This window comes from Panthera pardus, unplaced genomic scaffold (assembly GCF_024362965.1).
Source record: "Panthera pardus isolate Hobbes unplaced genomic scaffold, ASM2436296v1 HiC_scaffold_20, whole genome shotgun sequence".
Taxonomy (NCBI): Eukaryota; Metazoa; Chordata; class Mammalia; order Carnivora; family Felidae; genus Panthera; species Panthera pardus.
In genome coordinates this window covers 22,605,599-22,620,647 of record NW_026526766.1, presented here as the reverse complement: position 1 = coordinate 22,620,647, position 15,049 = coordinate 22,605,599, and the positions used below count along the sequence as shown (strand labels likewise).

Sequence of the window (15,049 nt, the reverse complement as noted above, 5' to 3'; positions counted from 1 at the left end):
GGACACATTATAGGCTGCAGATAGTTAGGCTGGTAGGGACGACCACAGTTAGTGAGGTCAGCGAGCCAGGCATTTCCTGTATATTTAACAGTAGAGTCAGGGCTCTCGACTTGGCTGTGGACTCAGTCTACTTGATCATGGGTCAGGAGCCCTCTTGACTTTTTCTTGAATAAACAAATAAATCTCACCTTTATCTTAAAATTGAGATATATACATAAGGGTGCCTGGGTGGCTTAGTTGGTTAAGCATCCAAACTCAGGTCATAATCTCATTGTTCATGGGTTTGAGCCCTGAGTTGGGCTCCATGCTGACAGCGTGGAGCCTGCTTGCGATTCTCTCTGTCTCCCTCTCTCTCATCCCTTCCCCCGCTCGTGCTCTCTCTCAAAATAAATACATAAACTTAAACACTACAAAATATTAAAATTGAGATATACCTATAGAAGAGTGCATGAATCATATGTGTATAGCTCAGTGACTTTTCACCAGGGACACTGACAAAGCCCCTCTCACGTTCCTTGCAGTAGCTGTGGGGAATCACCACTCTGGATTAATATTACAGATGAATTCTGCCTGTATTTGAAATTCTATAAATCCAGTCATTCCATGTACATTCTTTGGTGGCTGGCCTCTTTCTGAATTCAGGCTTGCGAGGTATTTATTAAATCCTCACTCTCTATAAATTCCCCTTCCTGGTTGATTTTACTTTTCCTGGTTCTTCAATAAGTAGGAAATCTAAGTTTCCTTCTGGGAAGTCTTTAACGTTGCCATGATATGCCATCAATGTGGCCTTTTCTCAACAAGATTCTTGTTCTTCCTGTAGGTGAATAACTAATTCCAGGCTCTCATTTGCTCCCCTCATTTTTCCTTCCAGTTGATCCCTCTTTGAGACCGATCAGCCCTTTGCATCGGTCTGGTTTGTTCATTTGATTAGGCTTTCCAGCACAGCGGGCAGCACCAGCTTCCTGCAAGGCCCCCTGTGACTGATGTATTAACATCCATATGGGTTTCTCCTGGGACCAAGCAGTGTTTACAGCTTCTGGCTGCAGTTCACTACTCTGTGAATCCATTTTAAATTGCCTCAGTATGATATCACAGCCCACCTGTGTGGTTTAAAGAAGGGGACACCTGGGAGAGAGGCGGGTATCTTCCAAAAATGAATGTACAGCTCTCTGTCTACACTTTGTGCATCGATTTTAATCTGGATCATTTAACTCTATAATAAGTGGGCTTCCAGTTGAAACAAGGTAAAATTGTCTTCCCCTAAAAATCTAGAAATGCTATAAGGGTGCCTGATGGAAAGTTTGCCCACCTGGGGGCACCCACCTTGATTTATGGCAGACCAAGAAACTAACCTTCACACAGCACCATTATTCTCACAACATAGAAAGCTTTAAGAGGCAAGTTCTCTCCCCACGTCAGCCATTGTTCTAACCAAATACGTTCAGTTCAATTGTTTTATGAAAACGCTCTGGTCATTTCTCTAAGCTTCACCTGGCTGTTTGTTATTTTCAGACTCAACTCATGGTACCTGATGTCTGGGTCACACAACTTACTACTGGACCTTGAAGAATTCTTCCAGAACATGAATAGAGTTAATCTCCAGTTCTTGTGGTCCTATCTTCAGGGCAATACAGTGAATGTTATTTGATTCCAACCCCAAATATCTTGTAATAAATAGCATAGGTTCAATTAACTACAGTGTGCTTGTATTAGAATTAGAATATCATGTGGGCTTGATGTGTTACTAAGGACACCAAAGGATACCGTTGGGTAAAAAACAGGGAATTTAGTCGTGTGGTGTTGTAAGGGCTTGGAGCTGTAGTTGTTTTGTATGCATATTTATTTTCTAGGACATTCTGTAGGGCTCCCATTATGTGTGCTCAATTATTCAAATTAAGAGTAATGTTAAGGATTTGGTTCAGCTAGCCATTTAAGATTAGTTACTGGAACCAGTCTGTCAGGAAATAACATATATCTAAGATTGTGTTGTTTGGTTTGGGGTCAAGGCAGTTCTTTTTCAAGCCTTCCACGTATATGATATTTTGCGTTCATAAAGAGAAAATAATAGCCTAATTTTCTTCTCAAGCTTAGGGAATTATGTGGGTTTTATGTGCAGGCATGTTGGAAACCTAATAACCTTGTATCAGTTTTCAATTTTGTGCGTGCTAAGTTATTTTACAAAATTTGAGTGAACGTTTAAATGAAAATTTGAGTTCTGTGGTAATACCCATGGTCTTTAGATCTGTAAAGGGAATGTAAGGTGCCAATGACAAGTTCCAGAAAGTGCCCCAGACTTATCCCAGAGGGTTATGGAAACTCTACATCCTTTATTTATTATATATGCAGACCTATAGAAAAGGCTTAATGTTGAACTTCTAGACTGCCTAGTGATGTTTCAGATAAGAAGAAAGTGAATGTAGTGGTCTCTTCAAAAGTGTCATGTGCATAATTCCATCTGCTTGGATGCTGGGGGCGGGTATTAGCACTTCTGTACCTTCCACCTTCTTTTTTTTTAATGTTTATTTCTTTTTTTGAGAGAGAGAGAGAGCACGAGAGGGGTAGGGGCAGAGAGAGGGAGATACAGAATTCGAAGCAGACTCCAGGGTCTGAGCTTGTCAGTACAGAGCCCGATGCGGGGCTCGAACCCACGAACCATGAGATCATGACCTGAGCCGAAGTTGGACGCTTAACTGAGCCACCCAGGTGCCCCTGCATTTTCCACCTTCTAAAGTGTCTTTTCTTTGTGCATGTTTTATATCTGTAATATATTATTGCTTGGAGTTTAAATCATTAGATCACAAAACATAAAATATGCCTTAAGATTTTGAGGTGGAAATAAATATGTACTGGGATTAGGTTTGTATTTTACAGGAGAGGAAAACAATAGCTTAAGCAACATGAAGGTTTATTTCTCTCTCCCATAAAAGATACTGGCTGTCAGTAGCCCAGGTCAGGTCTCACAGCCCCACAGTGTCACAGGGCCTCTGCATCCTATCTTTGTGTTCTACTTCCTTCAGCAATTGATTTCCATCTTCAGAGTCACCTTGAAGGTGACCCCAAAAGGCTGGCTGAGCAAGGCACCTTGCTCATAGTTGAGGCAGTGGAAGGAGGAAGAAAAGAGGACAGGAATCCTGATCTTCCTCACTTAAAAAAATTTTTTTTTCTTTTAATTAATCGCCTTTGTTTTTTAGAGCAGTTTTAGGTTCATAGCAAAATTGAGCCAAAAGTACAGAGAGCTTCTGGATCCCCTGGCGTCCCTCTCTTTGAAGTTATGAACCACATGCCCCCAGCAGTGCATGTATGTTGAGCATGTACCTCTTACTGCTGAAAACGTGGCATACCTAGCCAAAGGGAAGCTGGGGAGGGTACCAAAGAGTACTTTGCTGCCTTAGATAAAACTGGGGTTCGTGGCCAAGGTAGGGAGATTGTTGAGGAGAAAACTTGAAATCTGTCATAAAGTTGGAGTGCCTGGGTGGCTCAGTTGGTTAGGCCACCAACTTCGGCTCAGGTCATGATCTCACGGTTCGTGGGTTCTAGCCCCGTGTCGAGCTCTGTGCTGACAGCTCAGAGCCTGGAGCCTACTTCAGATTCTCTGTGTCTCTCTCTCTCTCTCTCTCTCTCTGCCCCAGCCTCCCCCAAAATAAAAATATACATCAAAAAAAAAATCTGTCATAAAGCCAATCTTTTATTGGGGTACCTGGGTGGCTCAGTCAATTGAGCATCTGACTTCGGCTCAGGTCATGACCTTGTGGTTTGTGGGTTCGAGCCCTGCGCCGGGCTCCCTGCTGTCAGCGCAGAGCCTGCTTCAGATCCTCTGTCCCCCTGTCTCTCTGCCCCTCCTCTGCTCACGCTCTGTCTCAAAAATAGATAAACATTAAAAAAAAGAGAGAATCTTTTATTATTTTTTCTTGATTATGCAAAAGAGTAACTTCAAGCCTGAAACTGGTACGTTTAGAACTGTTTTCATATGTTAGTGTTGGAATATAGTGTTTACTGTGTGAAATTATTATGAGTTCTTGAGGGCTTCATCTGAAGCATAAAAAATAATCATTTAAAATTATGGTAAGAAATCATACAATTATACAGGGTGTGTTGGGAAGGAGGTATTTTATGTTAATTAGGAAGCGTAGTTAGCGTTGTAGATGGGATTTGAAGGGATGCTTTCTGGAATGGTTAGGCACAATTGAGAAATTTCTAAATATTTAAAAAATACAGTTTAATATACGTACACCCTAGACTTCTGCTATTATGTATTTTAAATTTGTTCCTTCGGTAAATACTTCAGCTTCTGTTGATTGCAGAAGAGAATCATGAGGAGAATCGTTCTTTCCTCTTCTTCCTCACAGAGGCTGCTGAGGTGATGACTAACTGCTTTATGATCCGTGTTTTCTCTGTCTCCTCTCCTGTCTCTCTCTCTCTCTAACTGTTCCCTTCCCCAAAAGTGCATACTCCTTCCACGTCACCGCGGACGGTCAGATGCAGCCCGTCCCTTTCCCCCCCGACGCCCTCATCGGACCCGGCATCCCCCGCCACGCGCGCCAGATCAACACCCTGAACCACGGGGAGGTGGTGTGCGCGGTGACCATCAGCAACCCCACGAGACACGTGTACACCGGCGGGAAGGGCTGCGTCAAGGTCTGGGACATCAGCCACCCCGGCAACAAGAGCCCCGTGTCTCAGCTCGACTGTCTGGTGAGCGAACAGGAACTGGTGCACAAGGGTAATGTCTCCCTGGAGACTCAATAAGGAAATAGCTGTTTGGGCCTGGGTTTTATTCCCATTATGAGGAAATGGAAGCCCTTTCTGTTTCCTGCGTTAGCTATTTAGCCCCCGCACCACCACCACCCCGCCCGAAATGTGAAGGTTTCATTTGTTGCTGTTTCAGTGGTTAAATCCCAGAGTTGATGGATTTCTTTCACAAAATATTTTACAGTGGTTTACAGAAGCTGTCCTTGTTTGAACGTGTACTCAGAAGGGGGTTTCCCATTGAACTAGGCCTGGACTCTGAGCCCTGCGGTCCACTTAACTTGTGATTTCCCTACAGCCTTTGCATAAATATTGAATAGTAAACATTTCATAATGTGGCATAAAAACCGTTCTGAACAGGGCCTGTGTTTTCAGGGAGACCTGGGAGGGCTGGCTGGGTTTTATTACCTTAACTTCGGGAAAGGTTAATAGATCACACTGCAAGGAAACAGGGTGGCCATCCGCAAAACTGGAACGGTGAGAACGCTTTCCCAAGGCACCCGAAGCCACCTCCTCCCAGAGTGTGAGAATGCCATTTTGCATTTTTCAGGATCCATACGCCATGTTGGGACATGTTCCCTTCTCTGAACTGTAACCCCAGAATTTACAGACCACGTACCATTGGCCCTAAGCAGACTAAAGGCCACCTTGCCCCTGATGTGGTGTTTGCTTGCACTTCGCCGTGATGGGTGGAACAGTTCACCCACTGCGTGCCTAGCGACTGGTGAGGATTCCAGACAGTGTTCAGAAAGAAGAACGGTGTTTTTGAGATACAAAAGCCTTTTTTGGAGTAGTTATTGATTTATTTTATTTTCAATTTTATTTTTTAATGTTTATATTTTTGAGAGAGAGAGACAGAGTGCAAGTTGGGGAGAGGCAGAGAGAGAAGGAGACAGAATCTGAAGCAGGCTCCAGGCTCCGAGCTGTCAGCAGAGCTTGACATGGGACTTGAACCCATGAACCGAGAGATCGTGGCCTGAGCTAAAGTCAGACATTTAACCATCTGAGCCACCCAGGCGCCCCATTGATTTATTTTTTAATCAGATAACTTTATTTTTATTTTAATGTTTATTCATGAGAGAGCGAGCGCAAGCGGGGGAGGGGCAGAGAGAGGGAGACACAGGATCTGAAGCAGGCTCTGCGAATCGGATGTGAGGCTAGAACTCACAAACTATGAGATCATGACCTGAGCCGAAGTCCGATGCTCAACTGACTAAACCACCAGGCTCCCCAAATCAAATAACTTTAAAAAATCTCCATTAATGAAATTGAAACACGCTGAAACATAGCCGGACATTCTAAAATAGTAGGAGTGTTTTGTAATGTTCATCGTCTCTTTTGAAATTTATGAATGATAGGTCAAAGCATAGTGAAAACTTCAGCTCGGTCTATTTGGGTTGAAGAATAGCAATTACTTCTTTCAGGGAGGGGAGGGTTATTTTAGGTCTCACCTTACTTTTTTAATGTGTGTTGCTTTCGATAGGAAGATGCCATCTTTTATCGATTTCTTTGGACTGAGAGGCTTGAATATGGTAGCAGCCATGTTATCGCTTGAGAAAGCAGCTCTGTTAAATTCTTAATAAGGATCCACATGACCAGTGCAAGCCTTAAGTAGAGATTTAACAGTAACGAAAATCAAAACCTAGGCAGTAGGTCTGCAGTTTCCAAATAGTAAATAATGGAGGGTGATGAGGTCGGACATTTATAAGCTAGCTTTGAAAAGTGGTTTCTTCATAGAGGGGTACATGTACACCTATCTTGCATCCACTGATCATTTCAGTTCTTTCTACTCAGCAGGAAACTGGACGTCGGGAACAGTTCTATCCAAATGTTTGCACATGCCCGAGCAAGCCCAGGAGTTTGTTTTATTTACCGTTTCAAAGGGAACAGTTACAACTTGATCCCAATTTTTACAACAGAACTCTTGCTTTATTAAATAGTGTCCATGAAATACTATTTTTCAAGTCAAAAGCCAAGATAGCAGTTAGAGAACATGGTATTGTTAGTGCTGGCTAATGCATCATAGCAATTGAATTACATTTATTTCACAGAACAGAGATAACTACATCCGTTCCTGCAAATTGCTCCCTGATGGTTGCACCCTCATTGTGGGAGGGGAAGCCAGCACTCTGTCCATCTGGGACCTGGCGGCTCCGACCCCGCGCATCAAGGCGGAGCTGACGTCCTCGGCCCCTGCGTGCTACGCCCTGGCCATCAGCCCCGACTCCAAGGTCTGCTTCTCGTGCTGCAGTGACGGCAACATCGCGGTCTGGGACCTGCACAACCAGACGCTGGTGAGGTGAGCAGACATGGTTGTCTATGGTGGGGGTTCCCTCCTTAGGTACCTGGGCCTGAAGGCCTCCTGTCCCCTCTGTTTCTCTGGCTGCACCCAGACTCTCGGCCCATGTTCAGAGCCTCTTGTGTGCCAGGCTGGGAGTTCCAGGTATTGGGAGTATGAAGACAAAACTGTGGCAGTTGCCCTCTGGGGGGTTTACAGTCTGGCTGCTATGCTCAGTGTCCCCCGCAATTTATATTTACCTCCCTGATGTCCCCATTCTTCAGCCACTTACAGATGCCAGACCTGTCCAAAAAGTATTCCTGATTTTTGCCAAGGGGCAGCACGTGCACCATGGATTACCTGGCAGTATCAAGGGTCCTTAATACTCGATGTTTTTGGCTTTGGCTAGAACTTTGTGCAAACAGGAGCCGAGTGATAAAGGAGAACAGAAAACCAACAAAAGGACATGAGAAGAGGAGATTCCATGAACTTTACTCGCAAAATGATTTTATTTATTTTTTTCTAAATGTTTATTCAGTTTTGAGAGAGAGAGCGTGAGCAGGGGAGAGGCAGAGAGAGAGGGAGACAGAGAAGCTGGCTCTGCCCTGACAGCAGACAGCTCAACGTGGGGCTCAAAACCACGAACCGTGAGATCATGACCTGAGCCAAAGTCTGACGTTTAACTGACTGAGCCACCCAGGTGCTCCCACAAAAATTATATTAAAGTATACATGTTTCTCAGTAACTAAATCAGCCCTTTCCAGGGGTTACTCCACCCAGGAATGGGCCTGGCTTCCTGGAATCATTCCTCTGAACTGTTGACAGCTGCAGTCCTGCCATCTCTGTGTCTCTCCTCGGCTCTGGCCACCTCATTCCCTCTGCCGAAGTCGAAGTCCACACTTACAGCAAAGTCTTTGTGAAGGGAAGCGCTAGCTAAACATCCCAGGGAAAACCTGTCATCTTTTGCTTTTTTGTTTTCTATTTCATCTTCACTCGGAAATGATCTTTGTTGATATTGTGATTTTAGGCGTGTAGATTATTTAGCAGGGCTCTTCTCATGCTTTGGGCCCAAGTGCCACAGTGAAGGGGACAGACTTTAGGAGTCATTATAGCAGCTTCGTCTCCCTTCAGACCTCTTCTGTAGAAATCCAGTGTCACTAAACCAGGCTCTGTCCCTGCATACAGGTGGCACTCTGGTAGTAATTTTTCCCTTGTAGGGCACTGGGCAACTCAGAATGAGCAAAATTGACAAACGTAGCTAGAGCTGACAGCCACTTCAGATTTTTTTAGCCTAGCAAGTGTTTGTTGTTTTTCTTTTCTTCTTCTTCTTTTTTAAGTTTATTTAGTTTGAGAGAGAGAGAGAGCATGCAGGGGAGGGGCAGAGAGAGATGGAGAGAGAGAATCCCAAACAGGCTCCACACTGCCAGCACAGAGCCTGATGCAGGGCTGAAACCCACGAACCATGAGATCATGACCTGAGCCAAATCCAAGAGCCAGAAGCTGAATGACTGAGCCACCTAGGTGCCCCTCTTCCTCTTCTTTTTTTGAAAAAAATCTTAATAAATAGCACTTTCAAAATTTTAATTCTAAGTGCTTTTTAAACACTAATCCTTTTAATCCTCATAATGTCTGCATTGTAATTATCCTAATTTTATAGATGAGGAACCCGAGGTACAGAGAAGGTAAAAGTCAGCTTGTCTGCTCACACATTCGGGCGTGGGGGAGATGTGATGGGGTGCAGGCGTGCTGCTCTCCTGTCTGTGCCCTGAACCCCTGCTCTGTGCCGGCTCCCAGGAGTAAGCACCTGCTGGATACAATGGGGTAGTGCTTTACAAATGTCTTGCTCAGTGTGGGCTGACCACATGCGGCTAGTGGCTACTCTGTGTGAGAGGGTAGCACAGAGTCTGCTGAGCATCTCGGTATCTACTGAGACCCACCACAGCCTGGACAGTCCTGGTATCTGCCTTCTAGGAGGCTGAGGTAGTGCTGCGATGTGCGGACAGGGGGGTGGAGGAGCCACCACCAAGCACCTGAAGTCAGAAGAGAACAGCATTTGTAGTCAAGGCGAGAAAGTATTTTATGACCTCTAGAGGATGCAGAGGGAGGTCACTGGGTTTCCAGAGCAGTTTGATGGAAAGAAGAGCAAATCAGCTTTCAAAAGCTGCATCTGGGACTGGCGTGACCCGCGGGGGAGTCTTGGAGGCAAGCTGGGGTGGTTGGGGGAACGTGTGTGTGCATGGGACAGGAGTGGGGGCAGAGAACTAAGATGGACCTTCAGAATAGCTTTTGGAGGAACAATTTTTGAAATGATAGCTCTCACCTTGTCTCAGAATTCACAGCAAGTGGTGCTTTTGTCTTATCTTCCATGCTCTTTAAATTCCAAGCCCAGTTTAAAAGTTTGGAGATCTGTGGGAAAAAGAATAAGGGGGGGAAGGGCATCTAGAGGAAGGACAGACATAGAAACCTTCCTCTGAGTGTTGGAATTCCCAAGCCACTCGAATGCATCCCGCCTAGTTCACCATAGTGATTGGGCCTGTTCTGGTCACTTCCCTGCCGGTTCCCTGTTGGCATGCAAAACCAGGTCCGGGACCCACAGATCACCAACCCTGCGGTAGCTCACTTTTGCCTACCCCTCAGCAAACCCTGCTTTGGCCTGGCAAAGCATCTGTGCTCAGTGAGTCCCTGTTGGTTGATTGGTTTTGGTAGTGTTTTCCAAAGCACAAGGTTTCCCTTTCAGAGAACAAGCATGTGCTCAGCTTCCAGGCAGGGTCCTGCAGAGGTGCCCACGGGGCCGCCTCAGCAATTAGCTCTGACTCTGTTCAGCGCCCCTAAGTCAGGAGGCCAGCATGACCCTTTGTCTCTGGGAGTCCAGATTTCCTAATGCAGGGCTCTTTCTAATACAGAAAGCAAGGTTGAGTAAATACGTGAGCTCATGCTTTGTTGGCATGAAGGGCATTGCTGTGTTGATTCACTCATGGAAAAGGAGTGCTTCTGGACCCTGAGCTTATAATGTAGTGATGGAGGCCTACCTCTTTCCTTACAGAATACATGTGGGATTTTGTGTGTTTGTCCTTTTTCTTTTCTTTTCTTTTTTTTTTTTTCTTTTAACACTCAAACACTTTTTCCAGACCTGGGAGGAATTTTCCCTTCCAGACGGATTTGTAAGAAGAGCTGTAAGAGTGTATTTAGCTTCTCCCGTATGATGACCTAAAGTGGCATTCCATTTCTTTAACGCTTGGATTGCAAAAAAAAGAAAATCCGCGAGTGCTGTTTCCTCCTCAGGGTGGGGGATGTTAGTTTGATCTTGCACATCAGAAGACACTGAGGAGATCACACACACACACACACACACACACACACACACACAGAGTCCAAAACTAACAACACAACAGTGTTTACCTTGAGCTCTGGCAGGAAATCATTATTCAATCTGGTTTGTTTTATCAGGCAATTCCAGGGCCACACAGATGGGGCCAGCTGTATTGACATTTCTAATGATGGCACCAAGCTCTGGACGGGCGGCCTGGACAACACGGTCAGGTCCTGGGACCTGCGCGAAGGGCGGCAGCTACAGCAGCATGACTTCACCTCACAGGTGACGGGCTTTTCCCCACCAGGAATCTCTGTGTGGGGCATCCTGCTCCCTCCCTTCACATCTCATGGTAATAACAACTGGGCCAACGGACCAGGCTTAAATTTGAGATACTGATTAAAAACAACAACAACCCACAGACAAGCAGAACCCCTGAAATGCTTAGAGTGGTTTCTAAAACCCTACTGGTTAAGACCTGCTAGTTGTTTACTTCTACAGGAGTTCATTGAAGGAATTTGTTCAGTGAAGAATAGACGGTTGGACCTGTTGTACATGTTCCCACCATCTAATGTGGGGGTGAGAGAAGATTATTTGATTCACATATAAATAGAGCTTGAAAAATATGCAGGGTTATTATAAGGAGTAGAGAACAATCACAACAGCTCTGGAGTTAATTCATTTCCCTTGCATCAGGGAGCTTAAAAAAGACAGCAGTATCTCACTGGAGGCCCATTTTATTATTCAACCCTTAGAAAATGGACTCAATGGCTGACTAGATTTATGGAAGTTTGAAGTGATATAAAATGGCAACTTTATGGATTGTGAAGACTATCTAGATGTGGAGTATCTGAATCTGAATCTAGACCTGCTTTGGGAAAGACATTGCCTTGTTAAGTGCCTTCTGTTGGTAGAATTGTTCTTTTGATTACGACTTGTTTACAAGCATGTGTTTTACTAAATTTCATGTCCCTGTTAATCTTTTGTTGAGTTTCTTATAGTCTTCCTCATTCCAGTCTTTTTCCAAATATATGGAGGGTACTATTTTTGGTCTGCCTTTTTTTTTTAAAGCTTCTTAAAATGCCCATCACCCAGCTTTATAGCTTCTAACCCATGACCAGTCTGGTCTCATGTATCATCCCTGCCCCCAAACACTGGATTATTTTAAATATTGGGTTTTTTTTTTTTAAGTTTATTTTTATTATTCATTTTGAGAGAGAGAGTGCAAGTGGGGCAGAGAGAGAAGGAGAGAGACAGAATCCGCACTGAGAGTGCAGAGCCCGATGCGGGGCTCAAACTCATGAACCATGAGATCATGACCTGAGCTGAAATCAAGAGTCAGACACTTAACTGACTGAGCCACTGAGGCACCCCTGCACTGGATTATTTTAAAGTAAATCTCAGACACTATCTGCAAGTGTTTCAGTTAGTATCTGCAAAAGACAGGGACCACTTTAAAATGCCATATACACAAATGCCATTATTATTAAGAATAATTTCTTAATCACATGTGATAAGTGTTCCAAGTTTTCCGATTGTTTCATAAAGGTTTTCCACACTCGGCTTGTCTGGGTTCGGTCTCTGGTGCTGTGGACTATGCTACAATCTGGAGTTTGCTGATTACATCCCCCTCTTCTTGCTATTTTCCCCATTTCTTGTTTATCACTTCTCAGTTCATTGGGCAAAATCACTAGTGAGCCTCTTCTGCTTCCTACAGATATTCTCCCTTGGATACTGCCCAACTGGGGAGTGGCTGGCCGTGGGCATGGAGAGTAGCAATGTGGAAGTTCTTCACGTAAACAAACCCGACAAGTACCAGCTGCATCTCCATGAGAGCTGTGTGCTGTCCCTCAAATTTGCTTATTGTGGTGAGTTTAGCGGAAAGGAAACGGGAGGACACCGATGGCCTCAATGGAAAATACTTCTAAAAAAAAAATTACAGTAGAGATCATGTCTGGAAAAAATGTTCTCTGAGCAGCTGGATGCAATCATTCTATTGTCTTAATATGTCCCTCAGAGCATAGTGATGTCCGTTTCGGCCTGTTTTCGTAATGGGAGAAAGGTCAGCAGGTGATGCAGTTGCCTAATATGATGTTTTGACACAGATATTTTTTTTTTCTTTTTTTTTTTAGTGGGGGAGTCTGAGGCAGAGGTGGAGGACAAGTAGTTACCACTCTGAAGGGGGGCAGGATTTATAGAAGCCTGGGGCAGCCACGTTGGAAGTCATTATGGACTGAGGAGGAGAGGGAAGTAGGGTCAGAGAAGAGAATATTTTTAGCTCCCCCCAGACCATTATACTCTGCAGTGAAGATGAAGAAGTTCACGTAGGGTCAAATATTTGTTCTCAGGATGGATGGAGAGATGTGTAGCCATTAGTCACTGAGCCCATTCCATGTGCCATGCGTCATGTCTGGCATTTTACTTAAGTTCATCATTTATTCCTTCCTAGTCCCATTTCATCAAGAGGAGACTGACTGAAAGGACAGCAGCTTCACTGATTCACTATTTGAGGACCCGCTGTGTGCTGGGTGTGATGCTACCCGAAGTGTATCCTTCTAGTGGCTAATGGGGCTGACACGGTCCCTGCCACTGCTTTGACAAAACCCAAGACCACAGATGGTTCATAGTGGAGCCCAGATTCAAAACCTGCTCTCTCAAGTTCTAGCCTAACCCGTTGGACATGATAGTTCGTGATTAGAAATGCGTGGAGTTCAATTAAGTCCAGGTTGCTAATAGTATAGCAGGAATTTTAATATTGTTGAACTACATGTTCCTTTGCTAATTCTAGGTAAATGGTTTGTGAGTACTGGCAAAGACAACCTCCTCAATGCTTGGCGGACCCCCTACGGAGCTAGTATATTCCAGGTAAGTCAGCTCTCCTTACCAAGAATGACAATTTGATCACGGCATTCGCCGTGACTCCAGGAGCGAAGGTGCCTTCAGAAGCCTGGTGGGGGAGCAGGGCCCCTGAGTATCTCTATTCACATTAAACGTGAGCCTGTTGTTTTCTCTTCCAGTCCAAAGAGTCCTCGTCCGTGCTTAGCTGTGACATCTCTGTGGATGATAAGTACATAGTCACTGGCTCAGGGGACAAGAAGGCTACAGTCTACGAAGTCATCTACTGAAAACATTATGTGGTTTCACATTTATAGTTGAATTGGGCCAAAATGTTTTGAATTTGTAGAAATAGAAAAGTTGTAATTTTAAAAGGAAAAAAAAAACAACATGAAAACCTATTTCCAAACTTTGACACAAAACTACTTTGAGTCTATAAAGAGGAGGCGACGAGTCCATCAACTGAAGGTCACCTATCTACCTAGACCAAATGGAGCACCGAAGCAAAGTGGGCAGAGGGGCCAAGGGGTAGGCAGAGCCTGTTTTGTTTTTTTTTCTTTCTGTGTGATCTGCCGAGATTACCTTTCTGTTCCTTGCAGTTCCCCTCAATGTTCTGTGCTTGGTAGAGCAGTGGTGTCTCCAATGAACTTGTTTCTTGGTTTTGCATCTTGTGAAATGTTTTTTTGTATTTTTGTTGAAGGTTAAACATTTGTATAAATTGTAAATATATTTGGTTTATTACAGTAAAGGCTTTAGTACCAATAAGTGGTTTTCCTTTTCCTTCTTTGTTATTTTTAATCAAAGCTTTGGGATCATTGATGGGGGTTTTATAAGCAAAGTTCACACATTTGCAGAAGAAGTTTAAAATGAATGCACCTCTTAATTTATAAATATATTTGGACGTCGCCTTGCATCACACTAGAACCTAATCAACACGCCTGAGTTACGGGGAACTCAAGACTAGGAATCCTCAGTAATTGAAGGTTTACTAATGGCAGTTTTATCTGGGAAGCTAAAGTGACTTCATCAGGATTCATGTTTTTGCTAAGATACTCTTGTGATTGGAGGTCACAGATTAAAGCTCTCCTTTTTCTTGGCGAATCCTTGGGAGACAGAACATTGTCTTCTGAATGAAAGCCCAGCATCTTCAAATTTTTATTTTCTCCCTTGGCAAGCATCACATCTCATGACATGTGGGTGACTTGGGTTTAGTGTTAAGACTGACGATATTCACAAAGCTATGGAATTCGTTAACCTGTAAAAGAAAGGTTGGGATGCCAACTGGTTTTGTCTCATTAATACTCATTATAATACTCATTATAATTTGATCTATTATATGGAATGACTTAGCCAACCACACCTAGCACTGAGCCCCGTTCTTTTCCTTAAGGCTTTCCCTGAAGCTTCTAGGCATTTCGATCTCTCATTAGTGTGGTCTTCCTCTTTGTGGACAAGCTTTCATTGATTTGATTAGATGAAATCTGTAACCCCAGGCTTTTAATAAGTTGATTATGCATGTTTCTTCCCCAAAATGCTCCATGTCTCACTCTTCATATACCTATTATTTACTGTTAGGTTTTAGGAAATAATGGTGAAAATTTTTAAACCAAGTTTCCTGGCTGTTTAAAAATAGAACCTAAGGAATTTTTAATGTTCTTGTTTTCTTATGATCCAGCAAGTTGTTGGCAGTTTGTCTTAATATTTTTCGTTTGTTACCCAGACCTTCTTGTTTTTATACATTTAACAGTATTTTGTTTGCTTTTTACCAAAATATTTGTTTGTACAGTTTGTTAAATATTTTCTCTTCTCGTTAAGTGAATGGCAAAGCCCTAATTACTGAAGCTGATTTCTCTCTCATCCTTTCCTAATCTAATGAAGTA

The 15,049-nt window shown here is 43.8% G+C and overlaps 1 protein-coding gene across 9 annotated transcripts in view; it reads left to right on the top strand.

The window, feature by feature from the left end:
• The window catches only part of TLE1 (TLE family member 1, transcriptional corepressor), a 91,360-nt gene extending 77,426 nt beyond the window's left edge, over window positions 1-13,934 (top strand). For all 9 annotated transcript variants that reach the window (XM_019436100.2, XM_019436098.2, XM_019436103.2 and 6 more), the window contains 6 exons: window positions 4,443-4,692; window positions 6,798-7,045; window positions 10,472-10,619; window positions 12,052-12,202; window positions 13,123-13,199; window positions 13,352-13,934. In XM_019436100.2, the coding sequence (XP_019291645.1) occupies window positions 4,443-4,692; window positions 6,798-7,045; window positions 10,472-10,619; window positions 12,052-12,202; window positions 13,123-13,199; window positions 13,352-13,459 (982 nt within the window). In that variant the 3' untranslated portion in view covers window positions 13,460-13,934. The remainder of the gene's footprint in view (window positions 1-4,442; window positions 4,693-6,797; window positions 7,046-10,471; window positions 10,620-12,051; window positions 12,203-13,122; window positions 13,200-13,351) is intronic.
• Window positions 13,935-15,049: the final 1,115 nt, after the last annotated feature.